Below are 24,746 nucleotides of genomic sequence, written 5' to 3' on the forward strand. Positions count from 1 at the left end.
TCCGAGTAATCCTTTATACACTCTCAACATATTTCTGTAGAAAACAATATATTTAAATTTTTTTTTACAGTACTTACAGCATTTACATATAAATATATAGTGATGTACAACATTAAAGTCAGTGCTGTGCAAACTGTATTTGCAGAATGTCAACGTTTTAGCAGTTGAGAATGAATTTCTTCATGATCAATCTGACAATTTGCACCCCTTACAGTCTGGTTTCATTTCTTGTTTATAGGGGAGATGTTTTCTACCCTCCAAGGACTTTGCAAGAGAAAGTACAACATATCGAAGCGTTACAAGCCCCTGGGATGCTTAAATCGCAATTTCAGTTTTTGGACTTGGTGCATGTGTAAATAAATATGTGTTGCCCATTGATTACACAGAGACAACTGAAGTCTGGACGACAGACTTGTTTTACATTTGTGAAATATATAATGACGTTGCCGTCTGCTCATAACAGTCCCATACCGGTCCAGTTGTTGCCAGTAGCACCCACAAGTCAGTTTTAGGTCTGCTGACAATAAACACAATAAAAAGAAAAGTTCTTTATGACACGTTGGATTCAGCCTGAACATTATTCTTGTCTGAAGGAATGATCCAGCTAACATAAGCATCCTCTGCATTATAAACTACTCTCCTTTGGGAACAGAATTAAAAGAGATTGGGCGGCAACACTGGCATATTTTGAATTCTGATCCAAATCTTCAAATCCCTTTTTTAAACATTCTCCACGCATTGTGTACAGTTAGATCCAAACATTCACAATCTGATAGTCAGAGATGACCTTCCTCCAGAACAATCTACTCCTTTCTTGTCGGTCATTCCAGATTGTAAATACAAGTGTGCACAGTGCGCACAATGTAACGTCACTTTTAAATCTCATTTATTTACTCATCCGGGTTTCGGTAAAAACATTCAATATCAACAGTATCATTACTTGTAACACACGTAGAGCCATCTATATGAGCAACTACATGTTGAAAACAACACGCTGTCTCAAGACCCGTGTTTCAGAGTAACACACGTAGTAACGATGAAAAGAGCCCTGTGGCTGTGCATTTTAACAACTCACTAAAACATCACCCATTGACTCTGAGATACACTTGGATTGGACACGTGACAACCCCCAGAAGGGGAGGGGACATCAACAACATCCTTTTGAAAATTAATTATGTTGACTGATTAGAATTCGGCGGTCAAAGTTGAGAGGTCACTGTGACATCTTTTGTAAGTAGGATTGACACTTTCTTTCTTTTCCAAACATCTAAATGGATTTGATTGCAAGTTTATTTCAGTTGATTCAACCTCCCTTTTATTAAATTGCTATCTTTTTTGGTTGAGTAATATATTACTATGTTCTATTATTCTACTTTTGTGTCGCATCAACTCGCTTTTGGCAGTTGATATACGTCACACAATCAGGGACTTGTGTGGGCACAACGGGACAGACCCAAAGGAACCACAGGTAAACCCACATCCCACATGAAGCTGGGGGAATTTTTTTGCCATATGGTGTCACAGCGCCCCATTGAGGACAAATTACATCACACTTGCTCATGTATTGTGCTTAATCGCTATCATTACACGCTTTCCTGATGACACTGATTCAGCTTGCATAAAGCAGCAGGAATGTTTCAGAAACAGAGCAGTTACAGTAACTGATGTTTTCAGTGCACAGAAGAGGATTAGGATGGCTTGCTGTGTTAAGATAAGAGACTTGTGTGTTAAAGTAAGGTACATAATGTTCCATTAACTGTAAGGTTACTGTGGTTGCTGTTAAACATGAAGCGTTATGGCATATTCTGGTGCAACAGCAGGTCTTTTCCACTGAACAGTGTGAGGGATGATGTGTTCTGATTTACTGCGACAGTTATTTCATCCGTGTGAGTGACTTTATCTCCACGCGCCGTTGCTCGACGGAGATGGATTTCACTTGCAGAGAAGGCCCCGACTCTCCGCTACTCTCCGGTTTGACTGCGTTGATCAGAAGCTCAGCGTCTTTGTGTACGGCTTCTGCAGGCAGAGCGAGCCGTGGTGAGGAAGAGGGTGGCTGTAGTAGTGTTCGATCACAGCAGACAGAGTGGGGAAGGTGACTTCGTTGTCCAGAAACATACGGTCCACCTGGCAAAAACACCAACAGCGAACCAAAGGACTTCAATATTGCAAATGATACGCTGTCGTTCTGCCTAATCTCTGCACATAAATGATTATAATTGTATGAATACAACGGCGAGCTTCTCACCTCTTCAAACAGTCGGTAGTTCCTGGCTTTGCCTATACTGACATCCCACACCACCAACACCTGGCAAACACACCAGAAAGATTATATTAGTTGTCAGGATCAGGTGATGTTTTGACTTAAATGTCCGATTAGTAACACAGACTTTAGTTATTAAGATATCAGAACATACAATTTCCTGTTAACCTGTAATGACTTTCATATAAACTGTATGACAACAAATATTTGATTGACATTTTGTCTTACACCTGCATTAGTCGAGAGATATATATATATATATATATATATATATAAAAAACATAAGAATGCCCACATAGGGTACTTGGTTGAGAAAAGTCCTATCCATAGCTTGTGACTTATCATATTATAATTATTATCATTTGAATACAATAAGACTAGTTAACTTATCATATTATAATAATATAATATAATAATTATTATAACATTACCCTTGATGTTTTGGTTCCTGAGTTTCGGATGCAGTACAGTCCGTCCTGTGGAGGGCTGAGGCTCTCTCTGAACAACCTGCGGGTACAAACATCGTCTCAGGTTACAGGTTATCAATAGAGACACTTACTGTCGACATCATTGATATGAACGATGGTGAACTAATGCTGCAAATGACTAACGACTGAACAATGTAGATACTAATGTTACGGCATATCTGCTTCATAAATAAAGACCACGGCAATAAAATGAAACAAAGCACTAGATGGCAGAAATGCTCTGCAAAGCAGCAGGGCTGAAGGGATATTTCAGGTTCAACTTCTGTATTACAAGGAAAAGTGTATCCGTCTTACTTTTCTATGAAGCTGGTTTCGGTCGTATCAATGAACACGGAGTCTGGCAGCTGCACCTGCAGATAGAAACACCTGGTTAAACACAATGTGTTTATTGGAGCGCTGATGTTGGTGATAGTGTTGTAATCAGTACACCTGGTCAGTTATGTTGTTTGTGCGCCCTCACGTCAACAAAAACAATGTCTTGTGGTGTGAGCAGCACTTCAACTCTCTTCAAGTCTTGTAGTCTGCAGGAGGCTTAAAGCATCTATATGCGCAGTGATTGTGCGGCCTGCAGCTCAATATCAGTTGTGACATCACTTACGTTCTCGTAGTCGTCGTCGTCAGACTCCTCTCCTCTGCTGTGTTTGTCCGAGTCTCGCTTCCTCTTGAACTCTGCGGGCACCTCGTCTCCCGACGAACGGAAGCTCTGGCCGTCTGGAGATGCTCTTCTGGGGGGAAATGCACCTTAGTGTGGTAGCTTCAACCTGATTGACCTTTGTTTTTTTTACATGATTGCACTCTAAAGAATTCTGTGTTGAGTGTTTTGTGCGTTTGAGTCCAACTTACTGCAGCGGGGTTCCTGGCGGCTTGGACTTGGCTGAAGGCAGCGGGGGTTTGACTGTGGGCGGAGGAGGTTTGGGCGGCACTGGCTTGTTGTGAAGTCCAGGTTTAAGTAGAGGAGAGAGCGGAGGGTGGCCAGGCAGTGGTGGGTGACTGAAGGACGTCTTGCTGAGGGACGGAGAGTCTGGCGTCACAGGCCTGAGGAAGGACCCTCCGATGTTATACTGAGGAGGTAGGCTCGGCTTGCTGCGGGGGTTGCCCACTGATTTGCTACCTCCAGCAATAAGGGAGCAGTGGGCGGGACTATTTAAGACCATCCTGGTCTCTAATTGGTCACAGATAAGCAGAGTGGCAGGGGACTGGACCGACACGGCCGGCATAGGCCTCCAGTCTCTCTTGTCATTCCCAGGCCCCCCAACGGACGTCACCCTGCACTTGAGGTCTCTCTTTACGTTGGGGGGAGGAGGAGCCGGGGGGCTGGGAGACAAGGACTTGTGCAGGTGGGGGGCGAAGGGGAGTGGAGGAGGCGGGCCTTTGTGAGAGTCCTTCAGTAAGGAGGGAGGGGGGAAACAGGGCGGGGGCTTTCTGGGGAGCGGGCTGGTTGGGATTCTGTGTGGCAGCGGGATGGGAGGAGGTGGGGCCTTGTGGAAACTTGGACTGGAGTCTTGACGGAGATTAAATGAAACCGGCACCGGGGGAGGGGGGTAGGAGGGGGGCGGCCCCGTAGGTCGACCTAAAAATGTAAAAAAAAAAAAAAAAAAAGAAATCAGGCTGGTTTCTTAGTTTTGGATTTCTTTCCATACATGTTTATCGCACAGTCCATCCTTATAGGTATAGTTTTTTTTCCACGTAGCATTTTTTCTTTACTAATTATTTTGTATTGACATAAACCCCATTAACTTCCTGGATGTGTTTAAAAGAAACACATACAGGAAATTACAAACTCCATTATAAATGTACTTCTAGTAGTATTTCCCACTGTTGTCCTCACCTCCTTCAACACAGTTGTTTTTCCTCTATTTGTCACTTTCACCTCAGCTTGTATAAAATTTTCAAGAACTCCACGTTCGTATGATAAGTAACAAAAACACTGTGGGGTCTCGGCGTCCGGATGTGACCTTTGACCTCATTACTATCAGTTCTGATGTCACAGTCGAAGTTCACTGTGCTGTTTCCTCCATCGTAACGGACTGTATACGTACGAGTCAGCTAGAGCGGTGTGTGTGTGTGTGTGTGTCTCACCTGTCGATGTCGGCGAACAGTCGCTGTCTGGCTCCAGATAGTCATCCTCATCATCATCATCATCATCATCTCCATATTCTACACACAGAAAGAACAGATACCACAGTGTAATGACACACAAGTACAACGTGTGAGTCACTGTATGTAGTCATTTACATGGTCTCACCATCTGCCGCATTATCGACGTGGTGTTTGATATCCATGGGCTCCTCAATCGTGCCATAGAAATTATCGGCATCTGAATCGGAGTCACTATGACAACAAAGAAAAAGTCATCATGAAAACGTGATATTCAGAAAAAGGTTTGAACATCCAGTTAAAGTGGATTTCATTGGCTGTAGGTTCATGACATTGAATAAATAAATGCCAACATGCAATCTGAAAGCTTTTTGCCACTAGCCCATCTGCTTCTTCAAACTAGCCGTCATTGCTAAAAGCTAGTTTTCGAGGTAGCTTCAAACATTACGATGGTCATCTCGTTCTTTTTGTAATTTAAATGTTTAGTTTCTTATTCATTATGTCATTTACATTATGCCAGTTTGCAAGCTCGCTAAAAGCTCACATGTCATCCAAAAACTTTTATGTTCTTTTTATTGCATTGTTGTCTTCATTAATGTTGAACTACTTTATGAGATGCAGCCATGAATGCTGCAGGCTATTATAAAATGCAAAGAAGTTGGCATCATATCCCATAAAAATATGTTTTCTTGAACCACAAAAACAAAACGTATTTCTATCAAATTACAAAGAAACTTTTAATAAAATGATTTTAGTTACGTTTAGGGAAGAAGACCTGATTTTATTCTTATATAATTAAATTTAAGAAATCCCTGCGAGATCAGGCTCCCCGAGCAGCACAGGCACTCAATATAATGAAAAGCTATTAAATGTCCCATTGTGTTATGAATTAAAAACAATAAAAAAAACGTTCTGTATATCACAGTGTGACACTTAGAGTCTACAGTGTGCATTACCTCGGAATGTGGGACTCTTTTCTCTCGTTATAGTGATCTATCTCCCTCCGCAGGAATCGCATCCATTTCTGTAAAAGCAATAACAATACAGAGTGTAAAGATTTTTAGCAGATGAGAGGACAGGTAGTGACCTTTGCCAGTGTACACTCTGTGAGCCAATAATGGTCTATCCGACACTTAAATAACTCAAGGCATAAAAGCTACTCTGGCAGTTTAAAAGTATTCTCACAAGGTGTCAATGCATATATTTGTAAATGTGCAGAGTACGTGCGTGGTTGTTCTCACCCTCCTCTCGTCCTCGCTGGCCGCAGAGAAAAGCCACGTCCTGTGTTTCTTACTGAAGTGGACGATCTTGAAGGGAAACACGTTGCTGGACGTCGTCTCCTCTGCTGCTCTCATCACTCTGTGGAAGAGGATGAATGCGTTATGCACGGACACATTTGTAAAGCGCTTCAGGATAAAAGCCCTGCGTGCAAATGCTTTACATTTAAATGCAAACACACCCGCAAGCTCACGCCTGAAACTCAAGCAAAGTTAATTTAATATGAATTCAATGTATGCATGTACATTCACATAAAACAAATAAAAAAGGATATTTTGGGTATTGATGAAGTGGAGACTTGTATACAGCGGTAACCACTTACACAGGTGGGTAACAAACTGGGAGTTTGGAAGTATGCTGAAAAACAACATTACTGAATGTGGACTCAGATATGCACTGACCTGTTGTAGCCGTTGAGAGAGAACGCCCCCTGCGGTGCAGGAGAGGTACTGCTCTTAAAGTAGTACACGCAGCCCTTGTGGATGATGATGTACCTCAGCGGCCCTGTAAAGCAGGCAATAGGTATTGAGATAATCTGGGGTTAAAACACAGTCTCGGACATGCTGCTTATTCTGTCCACCCACACTTGATCTTGTTATTGTGAACTCACATTTCATGAGGCTGAACTGGCTGCCTCCCTTCTTGTGGAGGTATCCCGAAGTGGAAACTCCTCCCGGCATGGTGAGGAGGTTCTGAGCCCCGATGGCCGGCATCGGCACCGGCCAGCACATCTCTGGAGACGACATGGTTCTGCCAGAGAGGAAAAGAGAGGAGCGGTTGTTATTGTTGTTGAATCGCTGCGTGACAGATCTACCAGTCGGCTCAGGAGTCGCACAAAATCTTCAGGATAAAATAAGAAAAACAAGATATTTGAAGATCCAGAGAGGATTCAAACTCACAACCTCTCTGTTGTTGTCACAGCTCTGCCACTACTATCCTGTCACTCTATCTCTCACTCACCGAATCAGCTCATTCAGTGCACCTGCTAGTCACACCCACCTCATCAGCTCATCACTCTCACCTGCTCACTCTGCTGCACCTACTAGACCCCAGTCTCTCACACACTCACTGCTAGATCGTTCTCCGCTTCCACACAAGACCTTCCAGCAAATACCCTTGGACTGATTCCCCGTTGCCGACCCTGCCTGTTTTGGGCTACCCCGCCTTGCCTCTGCCCCGGTAACTCACTCAGCCTTCTGTCCTCGACCACGAGACCCTGCCGCTGTTTCCCTGTGATTTTCTACCTGTTGTGTCCAGAGGAAAATAAAGCGTTGATTCAAACTATCCCTGGTGTTTGTCGTACTGCTCCTGGGTCCTTACTATACCCGTTACAGTTGTGGGTTTAAATCTGCTTCCAGCTAAACTACATACATTTTATTCAAATAAGCGCAGTAGTTCATGAGAAAGAAGTAAAAACCTTAAAGTCAAAGTCTTACAATAGTTGTTTCCAATCAATTGTCAAGTGAATTTTAAGCAAACTTTTGAAATGTTGCAAAAAAATTTATGGAAGTTTGCCTTACCATCAACTGGTTTTGGGGGAATAAACAAGGCTGCGTACTTTCTTCAGAAATTGGCGGTACAGGCTACGTTTTACGCATGGCTGTAATCCGCCTGTAAACCAGTAGAAGAAGTTTTACGCATGGCTGTAATCCGCCAGTAAACCAGTAGAAGAAGTTTTACGCATGGCTGTAATCCGCCTGTAAACCAGTAGAAGAAGTTTTACGCATGGCTGTAATCCGCCAGTAAACCAGTAGAAGAAGAAGAAGAGGTTGCGAATCGGAAACAATTAGGTACGTTTGTATTGCTCTGTCATGTCCGCTAGAATTGGCCATGTTTCATGCTGACCAGAGATGAATACAATATCAATAAATTGCGGGGAACACGCAGACAGCGGAAACAGCTGATCGGTCATGTCGTCCAATGTTCGCTAACGTTGGAACTTATTTGGCAAGTCGTTTCCATGATCCATTTAGCTCATCCACTCTTTTTCGACAAAGTCAAAAACAAACTCAAGCGATTGCAACTGAGGAAGTTTTATCGAATTGTGACGTTTATGTACAGCTTCTCTAATGCGATACTTCAAAATGCGTATGAAAATAGAAACGTGTCATTGGTAAAGTGGTTTCAACACACCGATGATATGATGCTATAAATGGCAACATCCTTACAGGCCCCTTGTACACCATCATGTTGCGCTGTCCCACATGAAAGATTGAAAGTTGGTGAAACCTCTGGTTGTAAAATCCAAATCCCCAGACCTTAGATCACACCCAACGACGGGCCAAACACAAACTGCTTTGACGTTTAGGACCAAATTCTCACAATGCTACGACCGTGTCCACATAATGTCTCTCACAACACAAAAAAATCTGAACTGGCTGTTTTCATTCTTATGTTTTGATAAAATGTGAGATGTCAGAAATCCAGCATGCATGATTCACCCATCAGGTGTTTGCTACTGTATGTTGAGTGCATTCATAAATGGTTATGGAAAGCAGGAGCTTTTCTATAATCCAATTTTAACAACGGCTGGTGCTATGAACAATTACCTTATATATATATATATATATACACAGTGGGAAAAAATACATACGGTATTCATTACCTTCTCTTATAAGTGGGATAATCTTTTATTTTTCTCTCGATCTCAAAATATTTGTTTCTCATGAAAGTCATCTACTTACACCGTCCTGTTCAGGCGTAACCTGCTCAGGTGTTGCCTACCTCCTGTTGAGCCTCCTGCTGATGCTCTGAATGGCAGCGCTCTCCCTCAACAGGCTGACTGTGGAGGCTGACACTGTGGAAGCTAACGGCGGCAGTAGGTCCATGACAGAGACGAATCAGACTCCTTTTCTCTCTGTCCTCACTGCTGCGTCTCATCAAAAAAACAAACTGTGAGGGAACTGTCTCTCTGGTTTCTGCCTCATCTGATCACGCTCTCTTTTTCATTTCACTCTCTGATGCTGTCTCCGTCCTTGCTGCTCTCTCTCTCTCTCTCTCTCTCTCTGGCTGCCTTTGTTGATTTCCATCTCTCTCGCCCTCCCTTGCACATAAACACTCAAACTGAGATAGTGTACTTATGTATACACACACACACACAGTTCAGACAGGAAACACATCATGTGTTCAAAGCTTCTGTATTAGGTGTGTGTGTGTGTGTGTGTGTGTGTGTGTGACAGAGAGAGCAGTTGTCAAAATAAACAGCTCAAGTAAAGTTAGTCATCCTCTAATGTGTTTATGTGTTACTTCCAGTTTATCAACACCATCTACCGGCCTCAGAGGGAGAGAGAGGGAGTGGTGTGTGTGTGTGTGTGTGTGTGTGTGTGTGTGTGTGTGTGTTAAACCAAGGAATGAGGAACTCCACATTTACCCGGATTTCTTGCCAAATTCCACTCCCTTTCACTGAGATAAAAACCTGCAGGGACGGTTGTTTGGCTGTACACTGAAACACATCTGCCTTCTCCACACCGGTTTCATGTGTGAAGTGATCTTGACATGCAGCGACTGACAGGCTGACATGTGATACGATTGCACTTCAGTGATTCTTCATGTCAAAGTCAGTTTACGCGTGCAACCAATCAGCGAAGAGCCTGCTGTCATAACAGTGATGAGACATGATGACTCGTACAGATGGGGATAACAGCGAACACTTGTGGACGGTCCGTCCTCAAAAACATTCATGTTGTTGCGCTTGGCTGTACACACAAAAAGTCAGGACAATCCCCTTTCTGTTTCGAATTCGATCTCTCTTTAAACAGTCTGTTGCAGTTTGCAATTCCCCCAACTGTGAAGAAGCCCAAAAGCAACATCAGCATTTGAAACAGCATTTCTGAGCAAAATAAACTTTTTTCAATGGAATTGTGCAACCAGTGGCTTTGCTACCCTTGGTTCCACTTTCATGAACTTTTACATGAAAGTGTGGGCTGTTGAACAAGTCACTTGGCAATGAATACGCAATAAAAAAATCATCTAATCATTTTCAGACCGCTTATATTCACCAAGTCTGGCCAGTAAACGAGCGATGTCACCGGTCTTACACCCTGCTCCAAAGATTCCAACCAAGCACTCTCAGTTTGAGTTGTTGGCAAAATGTGCAATGTTGCGTCATGCTTCGAGAATTAAAATAGAGGGAAAAAGAAATAAGAAACATGGGAGTGTGTACAGAGAGAGGGAGTGAGAACAGAAAGATATAATACATCACAGGGGTGGAGCTGCTGCTTGTTTTTGACCCTTGAGTGAACTGTGTGTGTGTGTGTGTGTGTGTGTGTGTGTGTGTGTGTGTGTGTGTGAGAGGACTTCAAGAAGATGTACAGAGGCTATCATGTGGGTTTGTTACTGATAACCAGCGAACGCAAGCCACAACACACACATACACACAGATCATTTAAAGTTAAGTAAACTTCATTTCAGTCTGAGGGAGGTCAAAGTTCACCAGCTGCTTATCATCGATACAAAGATTTCCTGGAGTCCTAGTGAAGCAACACGATGGCATTCTGACCGTGCACTTCCATGTTTTCTATAGGAAGTGGCCTGAAAGTCTACGCCTCAGCAACTTTTCCATCAACAGATGAGAGAGATGTGGTCAGGAGGGACATCTGACAACCTCAACTGCTGTCACTGCTTACATAACAACTGCCACTGTTTACAGTGCACACGCTATCTGTTACTTTTCAACTGTAACGTCAGTGTCTTTCACTGTTTACAGTTCAACTGACAGTTCAACTGCTTCAGTGTGTACATACTTATCCTTTACATTCAAATTCCAAATGCTTTGGGGCAATTAAACTTCAACTGCTTTTGGATCTTACGCTTCGATCCCTTTCAGTGCTTCAACTGATATTTTTTGAATGACAGCCTGTTGTTGTCAGAGTCACTATTTAAATTGATTTATATTTTTAAGAATATCAATATATGAGAAAGAAACTAATAATATTATTACAATTACGTAGCAATTATGATCTATATGTATTATTTTACAATAATCATAATATTATTTTATAATATCTGATATTTTTAAACTATGACTCCGTTCTCTCCTGACTTTTTTCTTTAAATATTTTGTATTTTATGTATTAGTTGTATTTTCTCATATTATCTTTGTCTTTGTTCTGAATAATAATATTAATTAATAATAAAATAATAATAAAAATGTAATTTTCTGGCAACATGTGCAAAAACTCTTTCCCCCCCCGAAAAATACAAAACAAAAACATATTTGGAAAACAGTAACGAGTGGAAACAGAAAAGGGAACCCTGTGAATGAGATCCATGTAGATTCACTCTTGTTTGCCCACATAAGCTCTTGTGTAAGATGAGGTCACTTCCTCCACGCAGAGGAAATGCTAAATGAAACAGTGACATGTAATCTTTCTCTGTCAGCAGAGTTACCGGAATTCTTTATCCAAACAATTTCTTTTGACTACAACATGAAGCCACCAACATGAGAAGCTGCTGCACGTAAAGCTTATACAGTCCGCAGGTCACATTTACTTCTCCTTACATCATAATTCTCATGACAAGAGTACTCTTAATATGCTGAGAAACTCCATGTAGGAAACAACAACAGTAAGAAATGACTCATTAAACTTTGGTGCATTTACTTTCCTAAGAATGATCAGGTTGGTATCCGAGACCCTCCACATTAGATTTTGTTGAGTGTGTTTTACTCACACAAACACACTCTACAAAATCTATTCCGAGGCAAATAATACCACTGGTACAGGCGATGCAATGTGAAAACCATTCATCTGTAAATAATTCATCTCGCATTATCTCGCGACCGATTGGGGGTCGGGACCCCCAGGTTGAAAACCACTGATCTAGAGTGTAAAAGTATGGCTTTGAACCCTCTCACCACACAGAATTTTAAATTTTTTTTCTTTAAGTTCTCCATCGTGAACTGAAGTTTGTGAGCCAGAGATGCTAATCGGAGAGCAGCTGTTTGTCAGGAAGGGAAGCACATACCAAACCCATTCAAACACATTTCCTCCCTGGACACACAGACACAGACGTAAAAAACAATGTCTGGGTTCAACAGGGATTTAAAGCGGCATTCATTTTTGAGATTTGTAATTCTGTGATGTGGCTGCAGAGCAGACGACCAGATCGACTACTGATTAACTGTAATAACAAGCTAGATGACAGCTTGTCAGTAATGACGGGCAGGTGATGGGGTGGGACTCTGACCTACATGAGAGGATAATCTCCTGGGCTTTTCTGACGAGATCACGGAAGCTGCTAGACTAGAGAAACCTCAATTTCTGACATGTCCCCCCCATCCCTAAGAGCCTTTCTGGGAGGCTATGGAGCCTGGAAGCCCCTACAGAGGCCACAAAACACTTTACAACCCAGTGATGTTGTGTTTTGAAAAAAGGCTTTTCTAAGAATGTGTCTTTTCTGAGTTTGCAGACCTCTTATCTGTGTCTGTTGTCTCTTACAAAGAAGGAAGGCCGCCTTGGAACAGTTGACTGACCAGAAAAACTGAAATAGAACCTTGCACAGCTGTGTGATGGAAACCCCCTGATGAATCACATCGCAGGACAATATTACTGTTGAATCTTTCCCAATGACAGCATGACATTGGCCGGATGGGGTACAAGACATACATTTAAGCCTGTATTATCTCACTGTAACATATAAAGATACAGTGCACTGTATGAGTAGCAGGACAATCACTAGGAGGTCTAAGTTCTAACTTTAGGCCTTAATTTAAGGGTGTTTACATCCACATTAGGTGAAGAGAGGAGCCTCATTGTACACCGTCTATAAAGGTGGGCCATATACATAAAGTTAGAGGGAGTCATGGGCCAAACAAAATGCGTAGTTTTCACCCTATTACACTGCAAGAATATCTGTGTTTTGAGACCAGAAAAATTATTTCTGTATCTGCTGCTCCTAAATTTACTCCAATTCAATAATTTTATGTTAACACAGTGCATGTTTACGTCCGTAGGCCTATGATCAATGCACTAGCTCTACGGAAAATCCCATTTCGCTCCACTGACAAAGACTTTGCGTATAACTGTAGATATTTTATTATTTCCATCTTTAACCATAAATCGATTTTGACTGATTCTAGCATCTTTTTGGAAGTACAGCATACAAAATTCGAAAAAAACACCACATTTTAAAAACTCAGAGAAAGATTGTAACTGTAAACGTGTTCGGGAAACATCAGCACACACATGTCAAGGGGGTTTTATAGATTCAGAATCACCAATCAGCTGATCCATCACCATTAAGTCTGCGTGATACGGCAGAAAGCTCTGAAGTGTTTAGGATCTCCCAACTGTGTGTATATGAATGTGTATCTAATTACTTATGGGCCAAAGATCTATTGAAGTTTAACAGCTGTGATGGTATGACAAACAGCTGCCAGGTGTGTGTGTGTGTGTGGCTAACCAATTCCCTTTCAGTGCAAAGAGCAAAGTGTGTGCTTAAAGCTCAGTGCTGATCTTCAAGCACACACCGCCTCCCCGAATCAACACGCGCAAAACACACAACCCCCGAGCAGATCTAAAGGTCTCAGGTAAACCGCTGTCCGAGCTGCAGCGCAGGCAATAAAAACTCCGGCCCAGGAAACTGAAACCGCCAGACAGAGTGTGCTTTTTGTTCCTGTTCCCCCTCGACAGCCGACCGCAACGGTTCCTCCACTGCTGTTCAGCTTCACACGTTCACTGGCACTTTGAACACATGAATAGAAACTACGGAGTTTGGAGGTTGAGAGAAGTTTATCTGAACTCTGGAGTGTTTGCTATTGCGCTTTGGTTTATTCACCCAGATGGATGATTGACACCCTTGCGACTGAACACTAAAGGAAAATCATCAGAAAATCTGAATAATGACTTTTTAAAATACATTTTCATGGTATTGAAATATTGATTGTTGTTGTTGCAGGTAATGCCAGCCTGTGGTTATGAGTCAGATAATTCACCAAACAAGATATGGACGACGTAGGTTGAGAAACAGTCTCATAACATCAACAAACAGACACAGATGTTCTGCCTATCTGTGCCAGCAAAGTTTTGCAAGAATCAAAAGAACTCCATACGTTTTGTTTTTTTCGCCCAAAATTGTGATTTTGGTGTTGGACTTTATTTGCAAATACCTTTAGTTTGTACACTAACCGTTAATAAAGTGAAGTGACTCACAGTGTTTGGGAATCTTTGTTTCTCTCTCAAAAAAACAAAAACAGAACAGAAACAGAAAATCTGTCTGAAATAAAAACCACAAAGATAAGAAAAATACTCGGACAGTAAACAGAGAGATCTGTAAACAGGCAGAGAAAGAGCGAATCAGAGGCAGGAAAAGAGTGTTAAGATTCTGCTCTCACGGCATGCCCACCCTCCCTCCCCCCGACACAGGGTCGAGAATGAGAACACATTTCCTGTAAATGAACCTTGCTGAGGAATTACCGTGGCAATAACTGACAGCTGACGTGATTGGAGCCCCATCGTGGAGTCTTATCTCCACTGGAAAATAAAATGTTTGTGTCCTTGAGTTGAAAAACCACCAGACAGATGTGATTTGTGTCTGATGCCTGCCTCAGGCTTTGTTTAGATATTCCAGTTTTGACCAAAAACTTATGAAAACGGAAGTCGTCACCTAACTTTTTGCTGCATATATGAACCAAACCCCATTGTGACATTGCCACTTTGTACTTTACTCAAGCAGGACACTGCGTTAGGGGGAGAATTAAATGTAGCACCTTCAAAGGTATTTTGGTGGTCACACAGATGTCAATTGTCTGCCCAAATATGTGTCTCAATTGTGGGAAGCAAAGCTGTGAACTCCCCACAGTGTGATAGATAGAGTATTTTCTCTCAATTAACCTGCTGCTCACATCTCAGACATGAATTCTCGTCTTCAAGGACTTCAAGGAGACATATCATGCTCATTTTTAGGTTCATACTTGTGTTTTGGGTTTCTACTGGAACATGTTTGCATGCTTTAATTTTCATAAAACAACGGAAATGCTCCGTTTTAGCTCCTGTCTCTTTAAGCCCTCCTGATTTATGCTGATCTATGACTAGAACAACTTTAAAAAACGCTGAGCTTTATCTCAAATCTATCCTCAGGTTCTAACCTTTAGAGGATGTATAAAATAAAATAAAAAATAAAAACCTGGTCTACGTGGGTCTCTTAGAGATAACGGCTCCCTTTGGATTAAACTGGGCAGAATAAAATTACGACCATTCATTAATATGCCCACAAACATCTGCTAGATCTAAAATGAGGATATGACCAACTGCACAGCCTACTTGTGTGTGAAATGATGTACTTTGCAATGTGGTGAAATTCGGCCTCCTGTAATTAGGCCTGATTCAGAATAATGACCGAACAGGTTGAATTATTTTAGTTTCTATACAGTGTTTCTGTTTGTCTGCACACTGACGGAGTACACAAAGTACAGTATGTATCCCTGTTGCTGCTGCAGTGTAGGCATTGCTTGAAATGGACATCGCTCGGTACTGTTTTGAGCAAAGTCTCACGTCCGGTGAAAGCTGTCAGCATGCCACTATTTCAGATGCGCTGTGAGAAAATGCGTGCGTGTTTACTTCTGACCACCTGACTTCCTAAAAGGCTGATCTGGTTCTCAATACTGTAGACTGAGAGGTGCTAAGATATAAACAGCAGCCGTCAAATGAACAATGTGGGTCAACAGCATCAGCGCACAAGAGGATGAAATAGTAATGTGAAAAGACTGAAAGATAACTTCACTGAGGAGAATCTCAAACAAAAATGTACAGGCTTCACCTGTCTTGATCAACAGGTCAAGACAGGAAATCCTTCAGTTGCTTCATTAACCTTTTGTAAAGAGGAAGAATCTTTACCAAATCAAACAATTACCAATACAGATGACGTAAACTTACAGCGGAATGGTTTTAGCAAAGCACACACCTACGTTAATAACAAAGAACCACTAGATGATTCCTGAAACCAGAAGCTATCCCAGATACAGAAAGAAACCAACCTACGAACAGGTCTTACAACTGGCAGTTAAGGACAACCTCCAGTCAACTTTTCTGGGAATACATCGATACATAAAGTAACAACGAGTGCACATCAGAGACGAGACCAACAACAAAAGATGAAGTCAACAACACAAAGTGTGAGAGTGAAGATTGAACTTACATGAAATCGCTCTGTTCTCGAATACACATCCTGACGCTCGGCTTGCAGCTCCGCGCAAACGACTTCTTCTTCCTCATGGATGGAGCGGACATGGCGGCGGACATGTTGGCGGCAGCACGGCGCTATTTACCACCATACTTTTTAAACGACGGCGGACAGGTGCAGGGTCGGACAGAGGATGGAGCGGATAGAGATGCAGATTCAAGATTAGAGGGATTAGACCGGCAAAATTTGGAAAAACTAGAGGGAATACAGATACATGGAAGAAAAGATTGAAGTAAATATGAATAGAGTGATTGGAAATGGAAAATTGAAATGAAGTAGTGGACGGACGGGAAGTTAGAACAACGAGTCGTGTTGGTCTGATGTCTGAAGGAAGTCTGTTGGAGGTCTGAACCCCTGATACTCTGCCAGTGATTTCCTGAAGAGGCCTCCTCCTTTAGCCCCGACTTCTCATTGGTCGACATGGCTGCAGCATGTTCCTTCCTGTTTCCTCAGAGCTAGTATGTGATTGGCTGCCGGATACAACCGACACCACTACACACACACACACACACATGCCTCGCACAGTTGGACACAGCGGACCTGAGAAAGCGGCTGGGGGACTTTCCGTCCCTTAAGAGTGGAACAATACAGAGGTCCAGCACACACGCACCCACACGCACCCACACACACACATTTACTTCTACCGACATGGTTACAAACATGACCTGAAACGTACCTGCGTTAGGCTGCATGAGATCTGAAATGAGTACTGCAACTTTCGGTTAACACAGAAGTCTATTTTGAAAAGACACTATTCATGAAACTAGTAGAAAACTGACACGCCGTTGCTGACACGTGCAACACTGATGCAAGAGGGGTACGTAGAGCGTCATAAGCTTAGGGTCATTGACCAAGTGTCGGTATTTGACGAGTTAGGGGTTGAGACTGTGTTGAGAAAGTCACCAAGTCAGCAGCACTGACAGCCAGTCCCTTCAGACCTCCCTCCAAAGCTACTCCCCCAGAACCATTAGGAATAGAAACGATGAACATGGCTATTGTCAGTGCTCACAGCTGTAAAGTTAGCAGCTTGGGAAAAGCAATGAGTGCTCGGGCAGAGAGCGCACAGGTAGGTAGGTAGACAGGTAGGTATCCCGTCAAATCATTTCTTCCAAGCCAAATGAAATGATCCGACGGACTTATTGCAGTCCTGCACTACACTGTAATTGTATTCTACCTATTAATCCATCTTATTCTGTTTTAGTTGACTCCAGTCATACATTTTTATTTTATCCTTTTGAATCCTGTTAATATATTTGTATTTTGATATTGCCTTCTGTTTTTTGGTATGTATTGTCTTATTGCCTTTCTGTCTTATGTTAAGCACTTTGAATGACAGGTGCTATACAAACACATTTGCCTTGCCTTATATGCATCTAACAATCTTGTGTAAACCCTCAACATTTTAAAAGCATATAAAACTTATAAATATCCTTAAAAACTGGGAATGGAGTCATTAGGCTGGCAGACCAGTGGTCTTATACTGAATCCTGAGCAGACTGTCAGTTGTGGAGAAGACAACAGCGAGTCCAGTTCGTTTAATTGACCCACTTTGACATTGTGCTCACTGTGATGAAATTTGTACAGTTTCTTTCTCTTCAAACCATAATAGCGACTCAGTTTTTTTTTTTTGCCATTTGCACAATGTGAGTGGACCTCTGTTAAATTACAAAGAACAACACAGCAGCGCAAAGTCTTATTTTGATTGCAAGACCTCTAAGTCTAACTTTAGTGTGAGGTGTCACACTAAAGTTAAACTTTGAAACCACATAAAGAGCAGGTTCTCTTGCTGCTGCTGCTGAGCTGAATCAACAGGTTTGACATTAAGGGCCAACAGAGACTGTGTCAGATGGAATACAGTCCTTTTTACAGCAACTTTTAACAGAATGGTTGTTCATGGCTTTCAGCAGGCGCCATAAAGCAACAGAATGCGATCGTTGTGGGAGGGAAGGGACAACATTTATTCATAGAGATAGAGTTTTATTCATGTAATCCATTGCCACTCCATTGCCAAATTTGAGCATCTTTTTAGTGTGATTCAACCACAACTACTTGATAGAAACACAAAAATAGAAGTGTGACATGTCAATTTTTTTTTTTGTGAGGATTTATGACGCTATCATGAGTCAACTAAACAAGTGTTAAGAAAGGCTATGCTATGTCACTCCTTGTGTAACTTTTCTTTATTTAGGGTTGCTTGGCCAACCCGCTACGGTAGATGAATCAGGCTGTGTGTGGTTGCATTGCGTATCTCGATCATGTGGTCGTCTATGGTAGCACCTGGGAAAGATCATCATCAGCGACTACTCACACAGTTTCTGGGATTGTTTTGCACATGGCTGACAATCAACTTCGTCAAATGCAAGTTTAAAAAAGCCACTGTGATGTATTTGCGTACGACAGTTGACCGAGAGGAAGTTTGATCGGAAGTTTGAAGAGACTGGTACCCAGTACTTTCTGCATCCTGTCTTAATCGTCCTGTTCAATCCATTGCGTTAAGATTGTTGCTGGAGGGGGTTGACCGGTCAGTCAGTTTCTTTTTCAAGGTCAATTAAACAATTCCATATTTGGAAAATAATTGCTGGCCCATATTTGGCCATTACAGCTCTTTATTTTTTACGTCAATTAAAACTAACAGTAACAGTGTCATTATTGGGGAGGTTAAGTAAAGCCTTGTTCAGCACTGACATTGTCTACCGAGCTTTTCTGGTTGTCCAGCTTATCTCACCGGATCCAACAATCGGTCCATTAAAACAAAAACAGGACATCTGTGGAGAGCGTGCTTCACACAGCAAGCGCTTCAGAAAACCTTGAAGTCATTAGCTACCCTTTAAAACTGAAAATAAAAAGCACACTTCTTAGAAAAAGTCTTGTTAAAATGTTGAACAGGAGGGGGTTGATCGTTCAGTCGGTTCCATATTTGGAAAAGAATTGCTGGCCCATATTTGCATTACAGTTTATTTTTAAACTGGAGTGGTGATCATTCAGATCAAAAGCGGAAACAAAGCCTCAACCAGCAATTTTTGACTTTAACACCTAATATCGTTTTTTGCAGCATATCGATGCAAAAAAGAAGAAGCAAAAGCAAAAGTTTTGAAGCAAAAGTACCTCCGGCTTTATTTGTCTTTAACTGATGAGTGTGTTACTGCAATGACTGGCAAGTTTGCTGGTTACCCACATATGCTTTGGCATCACACGTCACCTATGATCAAACTAATAAAGGTAAACATGTTCAGTGAGGGTTCAGTTCAGATTACAGCGTCTATATACAGTATGAGCCCACCAGGAAGATTTGCAGGAACACACAGCAGAGACACATGCAGTGTTCAGTGTGATATATGATTTACCATATTAGTGAGGACTACTGGTTCCTGTTACAGTGAACCATCTGCCCACTATGAAACCACACGCTCTATGTTTGTTAGCAAGACAGCTGGCAGTGCAGTCACTGGTGTTCTCCTGCTGGTGTTCATTCTCCATTTCATCAATGCTTGTTGAGAATCTCAAACTTCTAACAAAAATCTGTCTTGCATTTTTTCTTACAAACAGAAATGGAAAAATACAGGAAGTAATCATCAACGCATGAACCTCAAAGTTACAAACAGTTTAGCGGTGACAGAGCTCTGCTGATGGAACTGGACACAGTTTCTCTTTTGTTTTATTTCCTTCCTTTTAATCCCTTCTCTTTTCCACCTCGCCTAATACTGGTTTTTTTACTCCCTCTCTACTTCCTCCTCTCTTTTCCTACCTGTATGTGTAGCACACACATTATTTTTGGCCTTTTAAGATGGCCACTAGGTCAAATCAGGCCATCGTAGAGACATACATTCTTGTTGTGACCTGGCCATGGCATTGCTGTCCTCGAACAGAGAACCACCTGATTCAGCTGGAGGATACGAGAACCCTGCCTCAATCATTCTTCTTGGCTTCTCCATGTTTACATCGAGGAAACATGTCGTAGAGGGTGTCAAACTAGATAAAAAGAGGCAAAACAAATTGGACACCGTGTTGTTTTTTTGTGAGAACATTGTGAGGGGTTTCAGATGCAGGGTGGCGGATGTCTTACATGATGATACACTACACAGGCTAAATATCAGTTGGTATGTCCAGGTGGTTCACATCTGTTGGCCATTAATAATCAGGCTGCAATGTTACCTATCCAAGCGTTAACTTCACCAGAGAGATTCTGGAGGGCGGGATTCCCATCCCAATACAGTACACAACTATGTGTTATCATGTGACTGACGTTCCACAGTTTGAAAGCTCAGAAAAATAGTAAGTGGATTTGAGAGCTTAGATTATTTTGTTACGCACTATTCCCCAACGTAAAAAGTAACTTACACGCTCATATTCATTTGAATTGTATATTAAAAAGTAGCCTGCTGGGGTTTATGACTTAATCAACCCCTTTATATTGACGCAGCAGAGTTTAATGAGTTAAATCCAACCCTAAATACATTTTACCACTTAACATTCACATGTAGATAAAAAAAGGCCTATACCACAAAACACATGGCTTCCATTTTTAAAAGAGACAGCAACAGAATGATCACCACTGAAACACACAACCCTGCACTCTAACTGGCTTCACATGGCTCCATATAAACCAGAACTTTATAACCTTGTTACCACAAACTATTCAATAAAAATAAAAGAGTGAAAACAGATCAACACACAACTGTGACCCCGGTGCTTCCACCAGTATAGTTTAGCATGGCAACAACACAAACTGCTTTGAGTGACACTTCAGTAGGGCGCGGGAAAATCATAATCAAAAATATTAATAAGGATATTTTGTGACATCTAACACAGTATGATAAATGTGTGCAAAAATATAAAATAATCGGAGGTTCAAAGCTGATCCCCATTCAGTAGTGATTATGCAGACATATTTTGGCAGGGTAGGCCTGTTGTGTTTGGGTTTATACTGTAGAAGCGTTTTTGACGGCAGTGACATGTACAAACCGATATTCCATTTTATTAAATGTGTCATTTTTTACACTTGAAGTCTATTTTTGTCGTATTTAGTGAAGCACAATCTGCAGATAGACAGCTGTTTAAATCACACAAATATCCCACTGCATTTGTTTTGAAGTTATTAACCGTATGGATCAAGGCTTTCTGTCTGTGAGCTTGGATGTCAGTGTGGATTGGATGACAGAACGCTTATGTCACACTCACGTCTCGTCTCCCAGTTAGCCTGCCAAAGTGCTGAGCATGGATCTGTATTATGACTGATACTTGGTATTGGAACACTAGATGGTCTTATATATTTTTTTTAAATCACCTGTTTTACATCCAAAACACATGAGAATAAACAATGTGTTTAGCCAGCCATGAATTCAAGGCTAAGTGTTGGCATGTCATTAGCTAACAGCATCATTTTTGGGGAGATTAAATAAAGCACTGACATGTCTACCGAACTTTATTGTGTAGCTTTTCTCTCCGGATCCAAGAATTGGTTCATTAAAACAAAAACAGAACATGAACTACAACCTGAAGGACTTGCATATCTGTATAGAGCGTGCTTCACACAGCAAGTGCTTTAGAACACCTAGAAGCCACTAGCTACCCTTTAAAACAGAAAATAAAAAGCACACGTCTTGGATAAAGTCTTGTAAAAATGTTTAATTAAACTCACCCATGGAGTGCTGCGTCAGCTGTGTAGCTCTTCTGTCTGTGTCCGTCTGTGTCATCAGTGGTTTGAGCCCTGCTGAACTCCGCTTCAGGCTTCTGCCCGGTTCACTTCCTGGCGTGGCGCTTCAGAGCTACTGTGATGAAGTGTCATGACACCCTCCCTTCAACCACAACAGAAACTGACTGCAGCGCTCTTACAAACACAGACAGGCAGACATACAAACCATTGAGCACAAAAATAAGAAACATAGCTGAGCAGCACGTTTTACCTCGTTACATTAACAATGCTTTGCCCCATTTTGTTACTTAGGTGACTTGAATCCTCACCAGATATCAAAAAGCTGTGCGAACATTTTGTATATCCGTGGATCAAGTTTCACTGGCTGTATGACTGCAGCCAGAACATCATGACTAACTTCCCCTTTGCAGAGTAGACGGACCACCCCTTCTAACATCTGGCCAGCAATTGTGTCACAAACACACACACACACACACACACACACACACACACACACACACACACACAGACACACACACACACACACACACACACACACACACACACACACACAATAGTTAACCTGTAGTTTAAGACCACGTGCGTGTGTGTGTGGTGACTAAAAAGCATCGATGCACAAAAATGTTAAAACATAAAGTTTGCCCTAAAAGTGGCACTATGGTCATTAAAATCAGTGAGGTTCATCCTCTGGGGAGCCGTGAATCAAGTTTTTCCATGAAATTCCAACTGAAATGAAAGAACATGCTTTTTTTGTCTTCCACAGCCTACTATAACTCACATGTCTTGTGACTCGACTAAAAGTAAAAGCACTTGTCTAAAAGTGCAGATAAAAGTAAAAAGCGCATTATTTACTTCAATGTGTAGCGGTTTTCTTCTTTTCTGGTGCAGGCGGCGGTGAAAGTGGATGGCGGCTGTTTGCTACCGGAGGCCTGCTGGAGTCTGAGCTGAAGCAGTATCTGATGAACCTGCATGATTTTGTCTGACCCGGTGGCACTGAGCGTTAAGGATACCTATAGAGCCAATCTTCTCGCTGGTGGTCTTGATTACTTATGGAGGTCATAAAGAGGCATCAGCATTAAACTGAGACTGTTTCATAACCAGTTCAAAGTTCCTCATAACTTCAGCCGGTTGCGTCGACCATGAATTACGCTTGTTTGTGTAAAAGGCAGACTGCACATCCTTCAGTACCATTTATGGGGTCAATTTTTGTCATTGTAAAATTTTAAAAGCAGTCATTTGACAGGAAGAGTATATTTACTTCTTTGTCAGAGCACAGGGAGTAATCACACAGTCTATGTGAGTGCAGCTATACAGTGAACGAAGCTGAACTCTCCTCCACCGCAGCTCGTCTGCGTGCAGCGGCTGTCTAGTCTGGCCTTTGTGCTGGTTTAGAGAAATTGGATCACTTTGCCACAGGATAAACATATTCATCTTCTAAAACAATAAGATTTAAAGAAAAAGTCGAGCTAGTGTACTGCAAGTGCCAAGCAATCCTTTAAATATTGACTTGAAGCCACACACACACACACACACACACACACACACACACACACACACAAATCCTAACTGCTAAGAAGCTAAAATGAGAGATTTAAATACCTTTGCTTGGATGAGCAAACATGTGGGGGATACTGACTTGCTGGGTTTAAGCTCCTGCCTCATGTAGCTGCTTGATTTAACAGAAAGCCAGAGACTTCTAGGGAAAACCATGGACACGCCCATGCAGCATGGTGACCACAGCTGCTTCAGGAGCAATAAAAAAGAGGACAGAAGAGATAAAAGCAAGAGCAAAGTACACCTAAGAATCTCCACTGCAGTTACCGGTCACAAATGTGTTCCGGCTGGGCTTATCTTGTTTGCTTTGTGGGAAGCACTGCCAACGATCCCTGTGAAATGTTGTGATTTTGGAACGGTTTCATTTTCGTTCAACCATTTGAAAAACAGCTCCACAACAGAACCAGCCTGACCAACCAGAGTAGACACAGCACATGGCATTACAACCAGTCGTTATATTTCCTACAGCTCTGCAGTAACGTCTGCCAGTCTGCTCCATATGAACCTCACTGCCTCAGAATTAAAGTGGTAACCCACAAGCCTCTCAGCTTTATTTAGTTTCCCCTCTCTTTGGTGCACAGCTCTCTCTGCCGTGTGTCTGCAATGAGGCTTTATGGGAAAGCAAGAAAGAGTGCACACTCGGGCCTACTTTCGTCCTCACACAGGGAAATTCCAAATATGCAGACTCCACTTACTTTTCATTATTAAGGTATTCACACAGAGAAGTCTTGTGTTTTTACCACAAATATATGAAACCCCAATTTCTTATCTAGTTGCTGATATATAATATAATACAGACGTTCATCCTACATTTATACAATGTGGGTGTGCATGTTTTGTGCATATGTTTCATTGTGAAAGTGCCGGCAATGTCACCTGGGCTGTTAATGACAATAATGTAAAGCTGTCACACTGTAATTAGAAAGATAAATTGTGAATGACTTTTTACGTTTGTGTGTTGTTTCTTTGTGTTTAAATGAATAAATCATACACATGAAGAGAAACGATCTGTTATTGTCTGTTAATTAATAGATCAGACTCCTTATGTTATTGGGGTCAGTTTAAAAATGAATTATCCAGGTACGCAAAGCATTCATCTGACAATTAAAAATATGATGTTCCACCTTTACATTAGTCTGGCAGTCCAACAGTAAAATAAATCATGGAAAACCTTTCATCCAAAATCATAATGCAAGGGTCTAACGATCAAAAGTAGACATCTTTGATGTCAGTTTAT

The 24,746-nt window shown here is 41.8% G+C and overlaps 1 protein-coding gene across 4 annotated transcripts; it reads right to left on the reverse strand.

Moving 5' to 3' along the window:
- Nucleotides 1-22,327, reverse strand: sh3bp2 (SH3-domain binding protein 2). 4 transcript variants are annotated; one of them, XM_076079775.1, is made up of 14 exons: nucleotides 22,264-22,298; nucleotides 21,941-22,129; nucleotides 6,734-6,873; nucleotides 6,525-6,627; nucleotides 6,087-6,204; nucleotides 5,802-5,869; nucleotides 4,994-5,079; nucleotides 4,828-4,905; nucleotides 3,592-4,318; nucleotides 3,347-3,473; nucleotides 3,043-3,098; nucleotides 2,692-2,767; nucleotides 2,246-2,305; nucleotides 1-2,124 (listed from the first exon to the last, which is right to left on the reverse strand). In XM_076079775.1, exons 3-14 carry the CDS (start codon nucleotides 6,867-6,869, stop codon nucleotides 1,987-1,989), a joined length of 1,773 nt encoding a protein of 590 aa, XP_075935890.1. In that variant the 5' UTR covers nucleotides 6,870-6,873; nucleotides 21,941-22,129; nucleotides 22,264-22,298; the 3' UTR covers nucleotides 1-1,986. The 4 variants fall into 4 exon arrangements, with proteins under 4 accessions (XP_075935890.1, XP_075935889.1, XP_075935888.1 ...); XM_076079774.1 differs by having other exon boundaries at nucleotides 21,941-22,327; XM_076079773.1 differs by lacking the exons at nucleotides 21,941-22,129; nucleotides 22,264-22,298 and adding an exon at nucleotides 16,258-18,435 and having other exon boundaries at nucleotides 3,347-3,470.
- Between the last annotated feature and the right edge of the window lie 2,419 nt (nucleotides 22,328-24,746).

The sequence above is a fragment of the Anarhichas minor genome, unplaced genomic scaffold (genome assembly GCF_050575085.1).
Source record: "Anarhichas minor isolate MPS153535 unplaced genomic scaffold, ASM5057508v1 ptg000073l, whole genome shotgun sequence".
NCBI lineage: Eukaryota > Metazoa > Chordata > Actinopteri > Perciformes > Anarhichadidae > Anarhichas > Anarhichas minor.